Here is a 16,255-nt window from a genome sequence, read left to right as displayed (position 1 = left end):
ACAAAAGCCAGTTTAAAGAAGGCTCAGGGAAAATTTGATGCAGAGTGTGCATACTACCAAGACATCTTTGATATGAAAGAGTGTAAAAAAGAAGCATTAGTAATTTGAATCCAACATATGTTTCAGGAAAACCGACTCAAACTTTTCACAAAGGATAAAAATTACTTCAGTTTCTGTTTAACCATGACTTTGGAAGACTTATAGAAAATGAAATCCTGTTCCCTATTTTCTGTGCATTTGCATAGGAATTTCTCAAATTATTCAGAATACTAATGCACATGGAAGATCAGCAAAACAAACCTTTCTTAACCCTAATCATACAATTGCATGACTGAATACCATACAGTCATACATAGGATGAGTTTCTTACCGGGTGGCATTTTCCAAAGCTCTGGAAAAAGAAGAATAATCATCGGTTGAGTGTTCAAGGGAGTAATACCATGTAGCTGCATCTTCAATGAACTTATTAGAGTCTTCGCCTCCAAGAGAATTTTGCAGAGCTTGATAAAAGGCTGTTTTGCTGTTGGCTCTTCCTTGACTTTCTTCAAATTTCTGATAACAAAACACATGGAATTTGCAAACAAAATAAACCCTTTTTTTATGGAAAAATGCAGGCTCAGATCTCCCTTTGCTGGAATGAGTCCTCTGTACCATGATCTCTTATTTAGGAGAGGAAATAGGTGACATTCCTACATTTGCTTTCCCAAGATTGTCATGAGACAGCAGGATTGGCTTCCTCAAAACATACTATGGGTAAAACCACCACACTGACTCCCTAAGCAGATAAACCCAAATTTTAGGTGCAGCGCTGTGATGATATAGCTCTAATACTACAGAAACTCAACTGACTCTCAAAGAAATAGTCCACAGAGATAGTTCCTTAGAGGAGATGTGCCCAATGTTGTTCTGAGGACTCATGCAGGAAACCTAAAGGGAAGACAGGGAGATATTGCTCCTTTCCTTTGGAAATTCTAGAGTGCTATCATATGGGGATATCACTCTTCAGTAAACACCTACAAAGAAATGTGTTTTGTTTATTGGGAACATTTTTTAGGTCTCTCCTGGAATACTATCTGCCTTAGCCTTGGAAGAGAAAACCCACTCCTATAAAACCCATTGCAAGTAGCAGACATGATCTTCAAAAATCATAACCCCCTACTGCTTTCAGTGAGTGAAATGCCCTATTCATTACTTTGAGAGACTGAAACTGTTCTTAACATAAAGGCATTTCCCACAGAGCAGGACACGTCACTGCAGAATTATTGATAGCAGGGGGACCATCTCCTATGCCAAACTGTTTATCTGACCCTGTTTTTACCAAAGTTAAAGGCTGTGGGAAGTTTTCAACACATCTTTCTCTAAGAAAGCTTTTTTTATTATTATTTTATCAATTCAGACTCTTAAATTTATTTATTTTTTTAAAGAGATTTTATTTCAAGTTCAGAAACAGAGCAACTTCCTCAGAAAGAAACAAAACTGTAGCCTGAATGTTCCTGTGGATCAAGTCCTTTCTAAAGAGAGCACCTTACAGGTGAACACTGGATGAAATTTGATATTAGAGCTCCAGAGAGAAAGATCTAATAAACCATTTATATTATTTTGGGCAGCCAGTCTGAAATAAAATAGACCAGTGTCTGCCCAGTCCGGTTAGCAGAGATGCTTTATTGAGTATATTATTTTGATGGTCCACAGCTGGTTTTCATCATGCAGCTAGAAGGTCTTTCCACAACCCTACACAGAAAGTACAGAGGGAATAATTACTTTTCAACAGATTCACAGAAATGAAAGGTGGAAAATAAGTCTCCCACTGCTGATGCCTAGGCCTGTCTTTACTGATGTGCTCTAATGTTTTGTGCAGTGTGATTAAATGACTTTACAAGGGATTTCAAAACACTACCAAATATCCCAATGCCCAAAAAGATCTTGGCAAGTTTATTTGTAATAAATAATTCTTTTGCTAGATTTTGGCCCATGCAAACTGAAGAGTCATGTAGTGCCAGTTTTAGTAGCATGGCTGTACTCTGAAAAAGATCTGCAACTCAGAGCTGATACGGTATTTCAAGCGCACAAAAGCCACATATGAAACTGCATAATACACTTGCCTGCAAAATCATTCAGTCTGCATGTGGCATGGACACATATATTTTTCTGCAAGAAATGGAAATTATCTCTGAAGACCTGACTGCAAATTCACTGATTTCAGAAGCAACTTTTTCATTGGCTTTGGTAGATTTTAAATCATGCTACTAACCACTGGAGCATTGCTGCTGTCTAATTTGGAATCTCTCATTTGTTGACTGGGGCTGGTGAATTTGACTAGCAACTATAGTCAACACATGCTTTTCTGTGTCAGTATAGAGACCAAGATTATAAATGTAAAGCATTTTTCATGAAATGTCATGTTTTAAAGCAATTTTCATGTTTCATTTTGTTTGTTGGTTTTTATTTTTGTTTGTTTTTAAAGGATTTGCTACCTTTTTTTCTACACCTGTAATGGATAATTAAAACAGAGAGAGAAAGAAAGAAGAAAATAATTGAGATTATTGATTATGTATCCTAGGAACTGATCATTCACTGCCTCATCAACTACTAAGCATCAAATAAACAATATGGTTGAAAAACAGAGAGAAAGGAGACAGATAGTCTGTCAGTGCATGGTTAAGCTGAGGAACTCTTTGCCACATGGTGTTGGGGATATCAAAACTGGTGAAGATGAAGTCTCATGAGGAAGTTTATGGGAAAAAAAAAAAAAAAAAGAATCAATTGATGGTTATTAAATATGGAGAGACCAATTCAGGTTAGGAAGTCACTAAGCTACAAAGATTACAGGTTCAGTGAGCATTTACCAAAAGTATCATATTTGCTTGCCCTATTCTTACAAGCATCCAAGTCTTAGCCACTGCTGAAAACAGTGTTCTGTGCTAAATGGGCCTTTGATCTGACTCAGTGCGGTCGCTTTTAGGTTTTTAGTGTGCCTATGTACTAGTTTCTGTGATCTTCAAAATGCCCCAAAAATTCTGGTGACCTTTCTCAGCAATCTTTAACTGAGTGGGGTCCATTCAATGTGATTAGTCAGCTGAAAAAGGACTCAACAGGCAGAGCTGGATGAAAAACAGAACTGGCATTTTTAAGACATTTTGAGATTTTCTTCCCAACCAGCACTAACACTGCACATTCTGAAATACAATGTTTCAATATGTGTTGCTTTGGATACTATACAATGTAATTTAAACATCTGAATTTAACATGATATCACCAATCAAAGCAATACAGTCAAAATAAAATCCATGAAACATTAAAAAGACAAACCATTTTAACTGTTCAGAAATTGTTTTGATTTGACCAATTTTCCATGTCCAACAAATGTTTCCCCTTTGAAACTATACAACCCAGGAACAGTTTTAAAGCAGATACAACGGCTACTACCAGATTAGTGGAAACAGCTGCACATTATGTAAAATAATTTACACTCCGCTAACATTTAAAGAGGTATGAACAACAGACCTCATAGTTATAATTGGGTTTTATATATTTTTTTAGAAAGTAGGTAAGAAAATAATTAAAGTCAGCAGGCACATTGCTTTTCACTGCTCTGGTTATGCAAAACAGTCATAAACACCCAAATAATGAGCTAAATAATGTTTACTGTTCTTGTGGCTGCAGGATGGCTTCTGGAGCATATGAGTGAATCTGGTACAGTGTTTTATTTTAAAAGAAAGTGTAGCAGTTTGGTAAACAGATGTTTACATTTTCCAAGGGGCATAACATACTTTTCTGAGAAACTGGAATAGTGATAACACTAACACAGTATGTAGAGGTGTTAGGTCTTAAGTGTTTTTTTCTAATGTCATCACAAAAGATGCTGAAAAACCCTGCTAGCCATTCAGCAAAGTGTTTCAGTTACTCCAGCTAGTTGCAATATGAAGAGCTGATATCAACCCATTCTCTTCACTGATGGAATTTATCAGAACACTGCTCCCCAGGTCATTATAGCTGATATATACACATCTGCCATCTGTTGAATACCTTTACCCATAAAGAAATTAACTGACAGTACTATAGTAGAGGATGGAAGATCTGGTCTGCATAGATCTATTTGCTTACATGGGGTAAACGAACTGTACATGTATTTCTGTCTATCCACTCCCATATATCCTGGTTCTGGGTCCTGCAGCCGACTAGATTTGTACTAGGGTAAGAAATAAAACACATACACTGCAAACTTAGTCTTCCAGCTAAAAAGTATGTCAACAATCTTTGCAATATGGAGATTATGTTGAAGGTACAGAACATATGGAGGACATAAACAGGGCCGTACTAACTTACATGCATATTCAGACAATCAGAGATATAGATCAACATGAGAGAATCTGTACATATAATGCCAGTGGGAACTATTATATTCTCTCACCTGAGCATCACATTTAGCACAGTGGCAAAATTTTGCCCAGATGGGAATTTAAATAAATATTTTTAGAGTTTTCTGCTCAGCTGTCCTAATCTATGACTGTACACCACTAATATCCCTGAAGGTCTGCCATGGGAGTTGTGATAACAAGTTAAGGCTTAACTGCTCCACATGCCACATAATAATGCATTATGGTACCACTTGCTGTTCCCTAAACAACCATTGTTTTGCTTCTCACTTAGTCTTAGCTATCAGATGGCTATACTGGGGATGAGTACAACATGCTCCAGGAAGTGGTAAATCTATCTCAGTTCACATGAAGAAGCATTTGAGTGAATGCCGTAAAACAGTCACTTCCATGGGCAAGATATTAGGCACGAATATTCAGCATACTCTCTGATACATGCACCATCAAGTGACCTCAGCTTTCAATTAATATATACATATATATATATATAGAGAGAGAAGGGCATTCTAGAAAACTTGAGTTTTGCTAGCACATAACTGGTTTCTCACATACCTTCTGTCATTCTTATTCATTTTTAATACTAGAGGTCTTACCAGTCATAAGTGTAGTCTTATAGCAGGAGTACAGATGCACACAACACAACCAAATGCCAATAAGACCCCACAGAACAACACGGTGCCAACTGTGTTTCTCATCTTCAGGTCTAGTTGCAGTCTAGAGGTTTAAGTCTCACTCCTAAGACTTGACTGCTAGCAGTTTCTAAAACTTGCGTGCAACTTAAATCTGAGGTGATAAGATTTGCATCTTGTCTCAAGCTTGTTTGCATCTAAATGGGTAAAAGCGTCTCTTTAAAGAAAGATGGTTAAAGAAATCATCCTAAAACAGATGGAAAAGAAGGACTTTGCCAATTCCATACACCTGCCACAGTACCCTTTATCTGTGATGTCTATCTGCCCAAATAAATTCACGGTTATTTTCACTATGTTATTGGAGCACATTCACAGTCATAGGTGGATTTTCTCCTTGTTGCAATATTGATTGATAAGAAGGGATGGCTTTAACCCAGGGACGTTTGAACCCCTCTTTATAGAATAGCTTGAATAACTTTGTTGTAGTCAGAGGTAAACTAGGATCAATGTCTTGGTTACCTGAGTTGAGCCTAATGGTTACCATTAGCCAAGCCATCCCACCTTCATTAGCATACCAGTGAAAACAGCTGTGGGTGTTCCCAGAGAGATGCAAGTCAGACTGACATCAAGGGAAGCCTTCAAATTTATAAAGTAGAAGAGTAGGACACAGTGTGGGTAGTCTTAAATCGTTCTTTTTGGTCTATTGTTGGAGGAGGAGAGTTAGCAAAGATGAAGGATCTCATATGACATTATGACAGAGGAAACAAAGCACAAACTTCTCAATAACGACCACCACCTGCACCAGTTTCTTTCACTGTAGCTAAATGTGTCTGTGGCCTACTCAGGATTTTGTCATCTGACTTTGGTTGCAACCATGCATGGTCATAGCTATGATGTAGCAATGCTCAAATAGCTCAGCAATGCAGGAAATTTAAAAATTTCCTAACAATTAATAAAGTGCATGCACTAGGGAAAAATCAGGAATCTTTAACCACACAGCATATCTTTAAGTAAAAATCTGAAGATAGAAAGACAGACCATTCAAAACAGTCATATTCCCTAAAGCCCTCAAAACATGAAGACACAAGAAGATAGAACTAGAGGAAAACGTGGCTTAAAAATTCAGCAATTTTCAGTAAGAACAAGAAAAGAGCTTAAGGAAGTCAAAATGGAGAAAACAGTATATAACGGCCTACCATGAATACTGTGGTTTTTTTTTGGAGCAGAGATGGAATCTGACTTACAGCAGTAAACCAAATGAGGCATGTAATATTGTAATAGCCAGTAAAGAAGCTAACTATCCTTCTAAGTAAAGATAGTTAAACACTTTCCAAGGGAGATCAGGGGATCTCCAACAGTAGGAGATTTTAAAACAGGTCTCTTGGGTTAAGGTAGTCAACCATTTCTTAGGGCTGAGTTCCACCAATTTTGAGTACCCTTTCAAAATTATTTTCTGCAAGCCTTTAAAATAAAAAGAAGATACTCTCGATTCTCTTTTTTGAAAGGCAACATTTTACTGTTGAGCTCTGATTAAAGTTGTTTTTTTCTGCTTTTAATTTCAATGTGACAGTGCTGGATGTTCGCAGTTGTGGGTTTCCTTAACGCCATGATTTGCTGCATGACTTCCAGTACACCAAGGAATTTCATTTCTGATTTACAAACAACTGTCACATGTGGAAGTAGGGGTAAAGGAAAGAATTTCACTTCCTAATCTTCTCACAGGACTTGTACTTGGCTTACTGAGGTTTATTGCTCTTTTACAGGGTCTAGATCAGTATCTGCAGCCTCAAGGATCACAGTCCATTTCCTTTGCCTGACTTCCACTTTTAATTAGTTTCAAGAGAGAATACATGAAATAACAGCAGAAAACTTCTGATGGAGACGAAACAATCAATATCAACTTTCTTCATATTGATTGAAAATGCTTTCTGTCAAAGGGGCAATTTTGTCATTAATCCTGAAGTAAATTGGTCTATGTGCTACTGATTACCAGAAAAGAGAAGCTAGGATTGACCTTTCATTGAGAGAGAGATTAAATCCCCAGAGTTATAGAAAGATAGCAACAGATTTGCAGTTCATTTAGATAACCTTTAAAATAATCCCAGCCATGTTACATTCTCCTATTGATTTCTTAACATATATCTGAGCATTTTTTGTCATTTAATTTAATTTAATAACATTAAATGGGAAATGCTACGGTTCCCATTGTAGAGATGTGCAAGTGAACTAGAAGAGGTTGATATGCTGTCTCAAGAACAGATAGTGACAAAGGGTTCACAATAAGTGCAATTCCTCCAGGAAGAACTTGAAGCTTTTGAGCACTTATGTCTAAAGTACAGCTTGGTAAGTAACAACTACTTTTTATTTCACCAGCTTATGGCCTGAAATCTCAGCTCCTATGTATCAGTCGAGTGCTTTTCTTAGCTATACCTAGTCCTTATTCAGAACCTTTACAAGAGAGCGTATATCTTATGGACAATGGAGAAAAAAGGTTATCACTGAAAAAGGTTGGCATGGAACAGATTGACTTAGCTGTGTTCCTTACTGAGGAACCTACAAAATAAGTTTAACATGAGCCTGCTTTCTTCTTAGTAAGGTACAACTGACATTGCAATACTAATAAGGTTTTAGAGACACTAAAACATACTGCTCCATATAAATACATGTTAAATCATTGCTGATTTCTCACATTTTCATATCTCCCCCAGAAGCATTTATCAACAAACATTATAATTCCTTTAATCCATCTAAAGACTGGCTGGAGATGGACAATACCTTCACATATTTCTATAGAGTATAACTCACAAACTGTAGAAGCCAAAAAGCAACAGTCCTGGCTGCATATGATTATTGTCATCACTAAAATAATAGCAATACCATTAGCTTCTTAGTCTCTTCCTACCTTAATTGCCTTAGCTCTGCTGATCAGCCCATCTTGCTGAGCACTTCCAATGAGAAGATCTACTTTCCGAAGTTGAGAGCGCTGCAGGGCTTTAGCTAAAGGTTCCCGGAGGTAAACTCCATCCATCACTGGACCCCAGTACTGGAATGGGCCGCTTATCGCTAAGAGCTAGGTTAGCAAAATAAAATAAATTAAAATAAAATAATACTGCAGTTAAATTAGCGTACCCTGGTCATTTCTGTTTTAATTATGTTTCAGAGAACTGAGCTGATAGCCTCAAAGTGAACATGCGATGTATTAATGTAAGCACAAACTCATCACTGCAAGAAGCAATACTTTTACTGACAGACTCAGTAGGTAAAATGAGCTGAAATAGGCCAAGAGAATTCATGGTCTTATAGTCATAGAAATAGTATTTTAAATTAGGGATTGGCTCTCTGCTGGTCCTGATTGAGTAATGTATTGTCAGTGGGTGTTTTAATCTGTGGGTAAAGGACCCATCTCTGGAATTGCTTGTACTGCAGCTTTCACAAGCCTCCCACTTAAGACACAGCACAGATATCCCTCCCCCCTTCCTTTTCTGCAAGAACTGAGCTGCAGAGACATGATTCTTCTCTAGAGTAACACCCATGGGAAGATTAGAGGAGACTGAAAGAAGGAAAAAACTATACTGGGATTAATTTTGGAAGACTTGTAGTCTTCCAAGTAGTGTAAAAGGATTTCAGTCTGAAGGAGAACCAAGCTGTGAGTATTCATAGGTCAGAGACAGATGTCATGGACATCACCACCACTCCACCAAAGCCAGTACGGTTCCTTTTTCACAAGGATTCAGCCCAATTTATATTTTTAGGTTCCTCAATGCTTTATGTCAGTGGAAACGTCTTGTTGGTTCCTTATATGATTGCATATGTATTGCTGTGGTGTACCTTAGTCTGTGCATCATTGAGGACACGAGCAGGCAACTGGCGAAGGCAGGCTACAATTTCCCCATTTGTGGATGAAGAGCATCCCACTTCCTCAGCCAGGACTGCTGCTTGGGTCTGGGCTCTTCTTTTAGTAATAATGGATGATGGAGAAAAAGCTGAACCTCCCTGGAAAAGAAAGACAGTATCAGTCAGTACATCCTGACAAAACACCTGGTCCCCTGGTAAGGGTAAGAAAGATGAGGAGTAAAATCTACTTAGTTGTAGAATGCAAAACACTGGTATTTGAAAAATAAGGAGCAAGTTCTAATGATGAATAGGAGAAAGGAGAAGTTTGGCTGTTTCTCAGCTCTGTCATGGTCATTTCAGAGGACCTTTGAAAAGGCTCTCTTATTATGGCTATAACCAAGTCACAGATCATCCGTGCAATAATTTTCTGAAAACTTTGCTGGAAGGAGACACATTCAGACAGGAACAGATAAAAAGGAGGTACTGTGAGGCACATCAGAGAATGGAGAGCCCATCTTACAAGAGGAGACTGAAGAATTTGGCTTGCTTAGCTTTTAAAAACAAGGACTGAGAGATATTGAGCATGATCTTTATAAGTGAACCAGTGAAGAAGAGTTACTTATACCTTAGGACAATGCAGGTAAAAGACCAAATGGTCACTGAGTTATTCGTATTGACTGTAAATAAATTTAGTCTAGGAACTCTAAGGTAGCTAATTCAAGGAGGAGTGAGGATCTAGAAGAGCTGTAAACAGAGGTAGCAGGATCAAAAGCCTAACTCATTTTACACTTGGACTTGAAGACATCAATAAAGTCAGTATTTGACATGGTATCAACATTACCCAGAAACTGGACCCAGCAACCGGAACCCATCTGGTTCCATGTTTCCATGAAATTATTATTTACTTATACTATGGCCAGAGCTTTCATTGACTATGAAATATGCTGATTATTGTGATGCGCCATGCAAACTTCATATGTGGCCACCAAATATCTTTCCAGACCTTACACTTAGTTTTTAATTCCACTGTTTTTTTTTTTTTTTTTTTTTTTTTTTTATATTGCTCAGCAACCCAGTTAGTTACATAAAAGGAAAGTGAACTTGTTTGCTTTAATTAAAATGCTTTTTTTTTTTTTTTTTTTTTTTTTTTTTTTTTTTAAATAGAGTTTGATCTTTACATCTTAGGCTGAGCTTCCAGGACTATTAACAGAAGGACACTTTTTGGTAATTTATAGCTAGATCTTGACTTCAAGCTGTGGAAAATCAATCAGAGCACATTGAAATCAGAGCATGTGGCTACAGTCCAATCTCCATCCCAGACTCTTCTCCTATCCTTCCTACAGCTGTGACAACGTGGGAAAGGAAATGATGGTCTAACATTGCTGAGTAACAAAAACTATTTATTAAAAATGCAAATTAATTAGCATAAATCTGATAAGATTTGACCTAGAACAGAAAGGCTGGAATAGTTCTGACATGGTTCAAATGACTAATTTCCAGACATTTACATCAGTTCACTATGCTAACTGCTAAGATGAGCTTCCGTCTTCTAAAAAAAACCTAGATTTATGATATGAAAGACACTGATCTATTCAACCGATTAACTTATTTTTTACTGAATCTGCTCAAACTGTAACTATAAGTCTGAAAAAGCATAAAAACAGAAGCAAGTAAAAAAGAAATAGAAAACAAGTGGTAAAGCCTCAGTTTGAAATAGTCTCAAATCTCCAAGCCAAGAGATCACTCAGGATGTTTTTTACACTTTGAACAAGCAGACCCATTGATACTAACAGGACACCATAGCTCACAAATGTAGAAATTGGTTTAAAAAATAATTAAATAAATAAAATAAATAAAAGAGGTTATTGTTTTGATGCAGAGACAGTGGTTTTAGTTCACTGTATGCAAGTGTTACTGCCTTCCTGAAAGGTTTCTCTTCCTTTTTAAGGGATCAGGGAAACAATCAGTTATTTATTAGCTTAATGACTGCGTTGCAGAAGGTTTCAGATGAGCAAAAGAAAAAGCTAAGACTGTCAGTCCTAGGGCACTAGAAGAGCCATCTCTGGTTTTAAGAGAACAGAAGGACTGAAAAAGAAGGAAAAAACAATACTTGGTCTTATTCTTCACTTATGTCCACAATTTAGATGAGAACTTGAGTGAGCAATGGGCTTTATTCTCACGTGGGACTTGTGGTGGCCTATTTTGTGTTTGTAAGGCATGATATTAGCCAGCTGCTGACTAGGTGCACTGACTCAGTTGATCATGAGAGAGAACAAAAAATATCCTTGATGAGAGCATCTGTGTGTGTGGGTGTGTCCCAAAGATGCAGAATGAGAATATTGTTTTTGTGCCTGGCCTTCGGAAGAGCATTTTCACCAGAACTGGGATGGGTGAAAGTAGAAAAGGGATAACACTCTCCCCACATTGGCAGAAAAAAAATTCCCCAAGAAAAGCAGCTTCCTTACTTTCTGTTTGGAACAAAGAATTGCATGCCTCCTTGGTAGAGCAGTGAAATCACATCTAGGATTACACAGAACTCATCCATGAACTTTGCAAATGTATTACTCAACACTGTATCTGAAAGTGCTCAGGTGGTTTTTATCAAGTACCCATTATCTCTAAGTAGCATTCAGGAAAAAAAAATAAAAAAATAGAGGGCTTTAGTTCCCAAATTCTGAAAATGGAAATAGTTGCTAAGTTAATAGATAAAGTGAGCGCTGAGAGCAGATGACACACAGAGTCCAAAAACTCATAAGGACTAAGTGAAGATTTCTAGTGAATGCTTAGTTCTGAACTTGTCAAGGACTTTATAAGCTATGCAGAACTCTCTTCCCCTCAGATCTCCACAAACCAAAAGACTGCCCTTGGGTCAAGTACTGAGTCAAACAGCGATTGATAGAAGCATCCCACAAGTCACAGAATTGCAGAATCACACAAAGGTTTGGGTTGGAAGGGACCTGAAAGATCACCTAGTTCCAGCCCCATGCCACGGGCAGGGAACCTTCCACTAGATCAAGTTGCTCAAAACCCCATCCAACCTGGCCTCTCTGTGGAGGGAGAACTAAAAGCCTGGGCAGGAAAATCTTTGACTGGACATCTATGGAGTTCCATTAGATATGTCCCAAGCTCTACAAGTAAAAGAAAAATGCAAAATGTCTGTGAATATGTTTGCAGGATGAGAGGAATTCAAGAGGAATAGGGCTTGTTTGGAACCTTATTCTAGCTGTGGATGTTTTCCCTTCTTTGTGTGAGTGGTTAGAACAAGCTTACAAGCTCTACTTATTTTTTTTTCATCTATTTTCCATGGTGATGGCCACTTCCTCAGTTTGCTTTTTTTGATAACATCCGCATTCAGGAAGAATGTCTTGCATTCAGGGTTTGAAAGAGATGTGGTTTCCAACTACTGTTATTCATATTTATTTTGTATTGTGACTGGACACAGGCAGTAGAGAAGCTTGGGGCATCACTCAAGCAGTACTTGGAAGCAATAGCATTATGTTCCCCCCACCCCAATGCATCTGAAATGCTTTTCATGCTTTGGAAACAAGGCTCCTAGTACCATGGAATTTAAGTAAGCAAAGCAGTACAAGTTGCCTGACTAACAAATTCATATCACAATTCAGGCTCGTTGTTTCCTGATCCTCATCAAAACTAAAAGTCAGCCAAACAAAAAAATGACTCAGGAACAAATAAGTGAGAGCAGAAGCTGGATACTGCCCAGAATTAAATGTTTTCCTTTTTGAGTCAACAGTTTTTACATTAAGCAGAAATCTTCCCTAAACATGGGAGCCACATTAGAGGCAGGATCGGACACAGAGGATAACACAGTTGCACTTATAATTTCTTTTGGTTTCTTTCTCTATAAAACTATTTTTTGTGTGTGTGAGATTAGTCCTAGTAACCAATAATAAAGGAGTTGTGTGCTTAAAAAAACAGCACTGTTTAGACAGAAGCAAAAAAAGTGGAGGGACTGTTCATTTCTATTACATGACACCCATATTACCACCAACATGACAGAATCATGAATCAGGAAACCAAAAATCATGAGATCAGCTCAAAAAAATAAATAAATAAATAAATAAGGAAAAAAAAAAACGACAAAAAAAAGAAACAACAACACTGTGTTCTTTTTGTTGGTTCTCTTCTTTTTAACTCTTGGGAATTCTCCTGTACCTATAAACACAAGAACTAAATTTTACATTTAAATTCAACGGCTGAGATCCTCACATAATACTGCAGAGCAGTTTTTATAAAGTAAACCTCTGAACAATAAAAAATATACAGTAAAATTGTGAAAAATAGCCATCATATCACCATCAGGTATTTCCTATCTCAGTACCCCTTGACCCTGTGGAGGGGGCTCCATGGAAGTTGACACATGCATAACTCTCGTTTCAGTTGTCGTTGCAGACTGACCCACTACCATCAGAGGAAATTCTGATGACATTTTTGACAGTGACCAGAGGAAAGCACTCAGTACTGAACTGCTGAAAATGTAGCTGCAGCTATCTTGTGCAATCCCAAACAGCAATATTACACTCTTCCTCTGAATTTATAGATTACTGGGAACATTGCAGAGAGTGTTGGGCAACAGCACATAATGTAGCAAGCGATGACATTGCAAAAGGAAGGCAAAGCTTTCAAGTACTGTTTAGTTCAGGGACCAGCAGCTTTGCAAGCATTCTCTTTCCATAATTAGAGGTTCAGCTGGACAGAAGAAATTGAGATGCAAAGAAACACTGCAGCTTACAGTGGTGAAAAGCTGATGAATCAAACCAGTATCACATGAAGACTAGTCCTTGCTTTGATGTTAGGCTGTGATCAGCTGAGCGGAGGCTGGTGTCTCTTGCAAACCGCTCTCTTGGGACATTGCAGCTCACAGATCTGCACAGATACTATCCCATCCTGCCATTTGTTGAGCAAATCTAACTACTCCTGTCTAGGCAAGCCAAGTTTTCTGCTTTGGTTTTCTGACAGTTCAGGGACTTTTAGTTAAATAGCACCCCTTGCTGCTATTCCGATGAGATTATAAATAAAAATAAATAGCCCACTACTATGAAGATGTACCTCTGTCTCCCAGCATACTGGGAAAAGAATATTCCCATACGTGCTGCAGAGCTGAACCTCTTTTAATTCCTCATTTACTCTGGAAACTCACTTCCGCAAAGTTTTTCAAAACTGATTCACAACAGATCTAATGATTAGAAACTTTACTGCAACTAGTTATCACCCACACTCTGTAAACCCCAAACCTTCTTCCTCTCCTCACATCACGATCTCTGCAAACCCTGCTTGAGCCAGGTTCATCTCTTTAATACGCCCTTCAAATTAACACAGTTCTGGTGCTTGTAACACTGTGGAGTCCTTTTGAAGCTCACTTCATTTTTGCCCAGAGGCATACTACAGACAATACAAATAGCAGTAACAGTTGCATTACCCTAAAAGTTAGATTTAAATATATCTAATGAAAATAGTCAAACCAATGAAATGTCCTGATGCTTCTTCTTTCCTAAAAGGGTAAGCTGTACAGCAATATTTTATTTGTTAGATTGTGTCCCCATACAGCTAGGCACTCTCCAGGCTCGGGTGCACGCAGTTCACAGCCAGAAGTATCTGTCAGACCATCTGCTTTGACCGCCGGGATGGCTGAAGCTCTTCCATTTCCTGGCTGCTGAGCTCAAGTGCTTCCTATCACTTAACACAAGGCTTACATTTGGCTAAAACCTGATCTTGCATAAGCTGGCTTCAGAGCCACCAAGAAATGGACACCACAATCTTCTCCTTTGCAGCTTGTGCCTGAAGATAATCACTCCATTGACAGAAAACGGCACCTTATTTATGTTTGAGGATGTCTTCAGTTTCAGTTAATAGCTTCTATTGCTTTCACTGACAGATTAAAGAGACTGTTTGTATCCTGGTTTTTGTTTGTTTCCTGTTTTTTTTTTGTTTGTTTGTTTGTTTTGTTTTGTTTTGTTTTCTCCTGCAGAAATGAACAAGTTGCAGCAAACTGACCACTAACTCCTTTTTCCATTTAGCTTAATAGATTGTTCTACAAAGACTAGATTTAAAGTATTTTCAGAAGTTTTCAACTTGAGGCTTTTTTTTTTTTTTTTTTTCTTGTAGGGTTGTATTTCAGTATCCTGAGTTTCTCTTTTTTACACATCTAATTCTGCATAATGGCAGGTGCTCCAGAGTCACACTTACAACACAGCCAGGTGGCAGGGCTGTATGTGAAGACATCAATGTCATTTTTTTCCAGGATATCACACAAAGTCTGTCTTCAAGAATCTGGAGGAGTAGAAAACTTTGGGACTGACTCTGAGATCCTCTATCACAGCTAATAAACTATCTGGGAAAAATAACTGGCAGATGTGTGGCAAACACTACTGCACAAAGTGCGATAGGACATCAGCAGGTCAGTACAGCAATGGAAAGAGGAAATAAATATTTTCTTCCTCTATAGCCATCTATTAGCACAGTGAAATCCAGACTAAAAAAGGGGAAGGAGAGCAGGGAGGGATTCTCTGTCTTTCATCAAAAATAACTTTTTGAAGATTTTCTTTTTTAGATATGATTCTTGCAAAATCCCTCTTTGCTGCAACAGGAGGGAGCCTTGCAAGCGCAATGCTCCCCTCTCTCAAGTGACTCACTGGGTGCCTGCCTAAGGTTAGTGACTTGAATAACAGGATATGAACACTTTTAAGATGATGCGTAAAGCCCCACTAAACTTACATCAAAACTTTCTTCCATTTAGATATAAACATTACCTTATCAATTATCTTATCATTTAAAATAAGGTAGCTGAATGCATCAAGAGTGTAAACTGGCTCCCATCACCCACAAAAGTAAATAGCTACCAGAAGCAGGCAGAAGTAACAAGGAAATGGATAAATTTATTTACCATCCTTCACTGAAAACTCATCTGTTCCTCTAAGAGTTGGAAACAAACCACAGAGGAGATTTATCACGTTTCTAATGGAGCACATTCTATTAAGCAAATCCAACTTCTTTAGTGTGAGTGTCTCTTCCTCTCTTTTCTGCTGAGTCCTGCCCCACTTGTCAATGGATGGTGGCACATAACCTCACCCCTTGTAAAGGCACAAAGACCACAGAGACCACAGATATAGGTCAAAAGGTTCAGGAAAAGGCAGAGTTCTGCCTCAGCCTATTCCCATGTCTGGCACAGACGTCCCCAACCCCTGCTCTTTTAGAAATTTCAGAGACATTAATATATCCACTCAGTGAACGCTGTTAGGGAAAGTGCATGCCATATCTCTGGGATTTGAAGAAAGCAATAGGGTCCTAAACAAAGTTTAACTGGCTGGGATAGTGATGTTACATTATGGTAAAGCCAACTCCCCAGAGCACTGGCTATCACTTTTAGTTGTCATCATCAAACAGATGGGCATTACAACG

At 38.1% G+C, this 16,255-nt stretch overlaps 1 protein-coding gene across 1 annotated transcript in view; it reads right to left on the bottom strand.

The window, feature by feature from the left end:
* TG (thyroglobulin) overlaps positions 1–16,255 on the bottom strand; it is a 156,707-nt gene that overhangs the window by 18,311 nt on the left and 122,141 nt on the right. Inside the window, exons 42-44 of the mRNA XM_032181163.1 lie at positions 8,834–8,998; positions 7,908–8,075; positions 371–552 (exon numbers count right to left, since the gene is read on the bottom strand). Coding sequence (XP_032037054.1) covers positions 371–552; positions 7,908–8,075; positions 8,834–8,998 — 515 coding nt within the window. The remainder of the gene's footprint in view (positions 1–370; positions 553–7,907; positions 8,076–8,833; positions 8,999–16,255) is intronic.

This window comes from Aythya fuligula, chromosome 2, assembly GCF_009819795.1.
Source record: "Aythya fuligula isolate bAytFul2 chromosome 2, bAytFul2.pri, whole genome shotgun sequence".
In the NCBI taxonomy this organism is placed as follows: domain Eukaryota; kingdom Metazoa; phylum Chordata; class Aves; order Anseriformes; family Anatidae; genus Aythya; species Aythya fuligula.
This window is presented reverse-complemented; position numbering and strand designations above follow the sequence as displayed.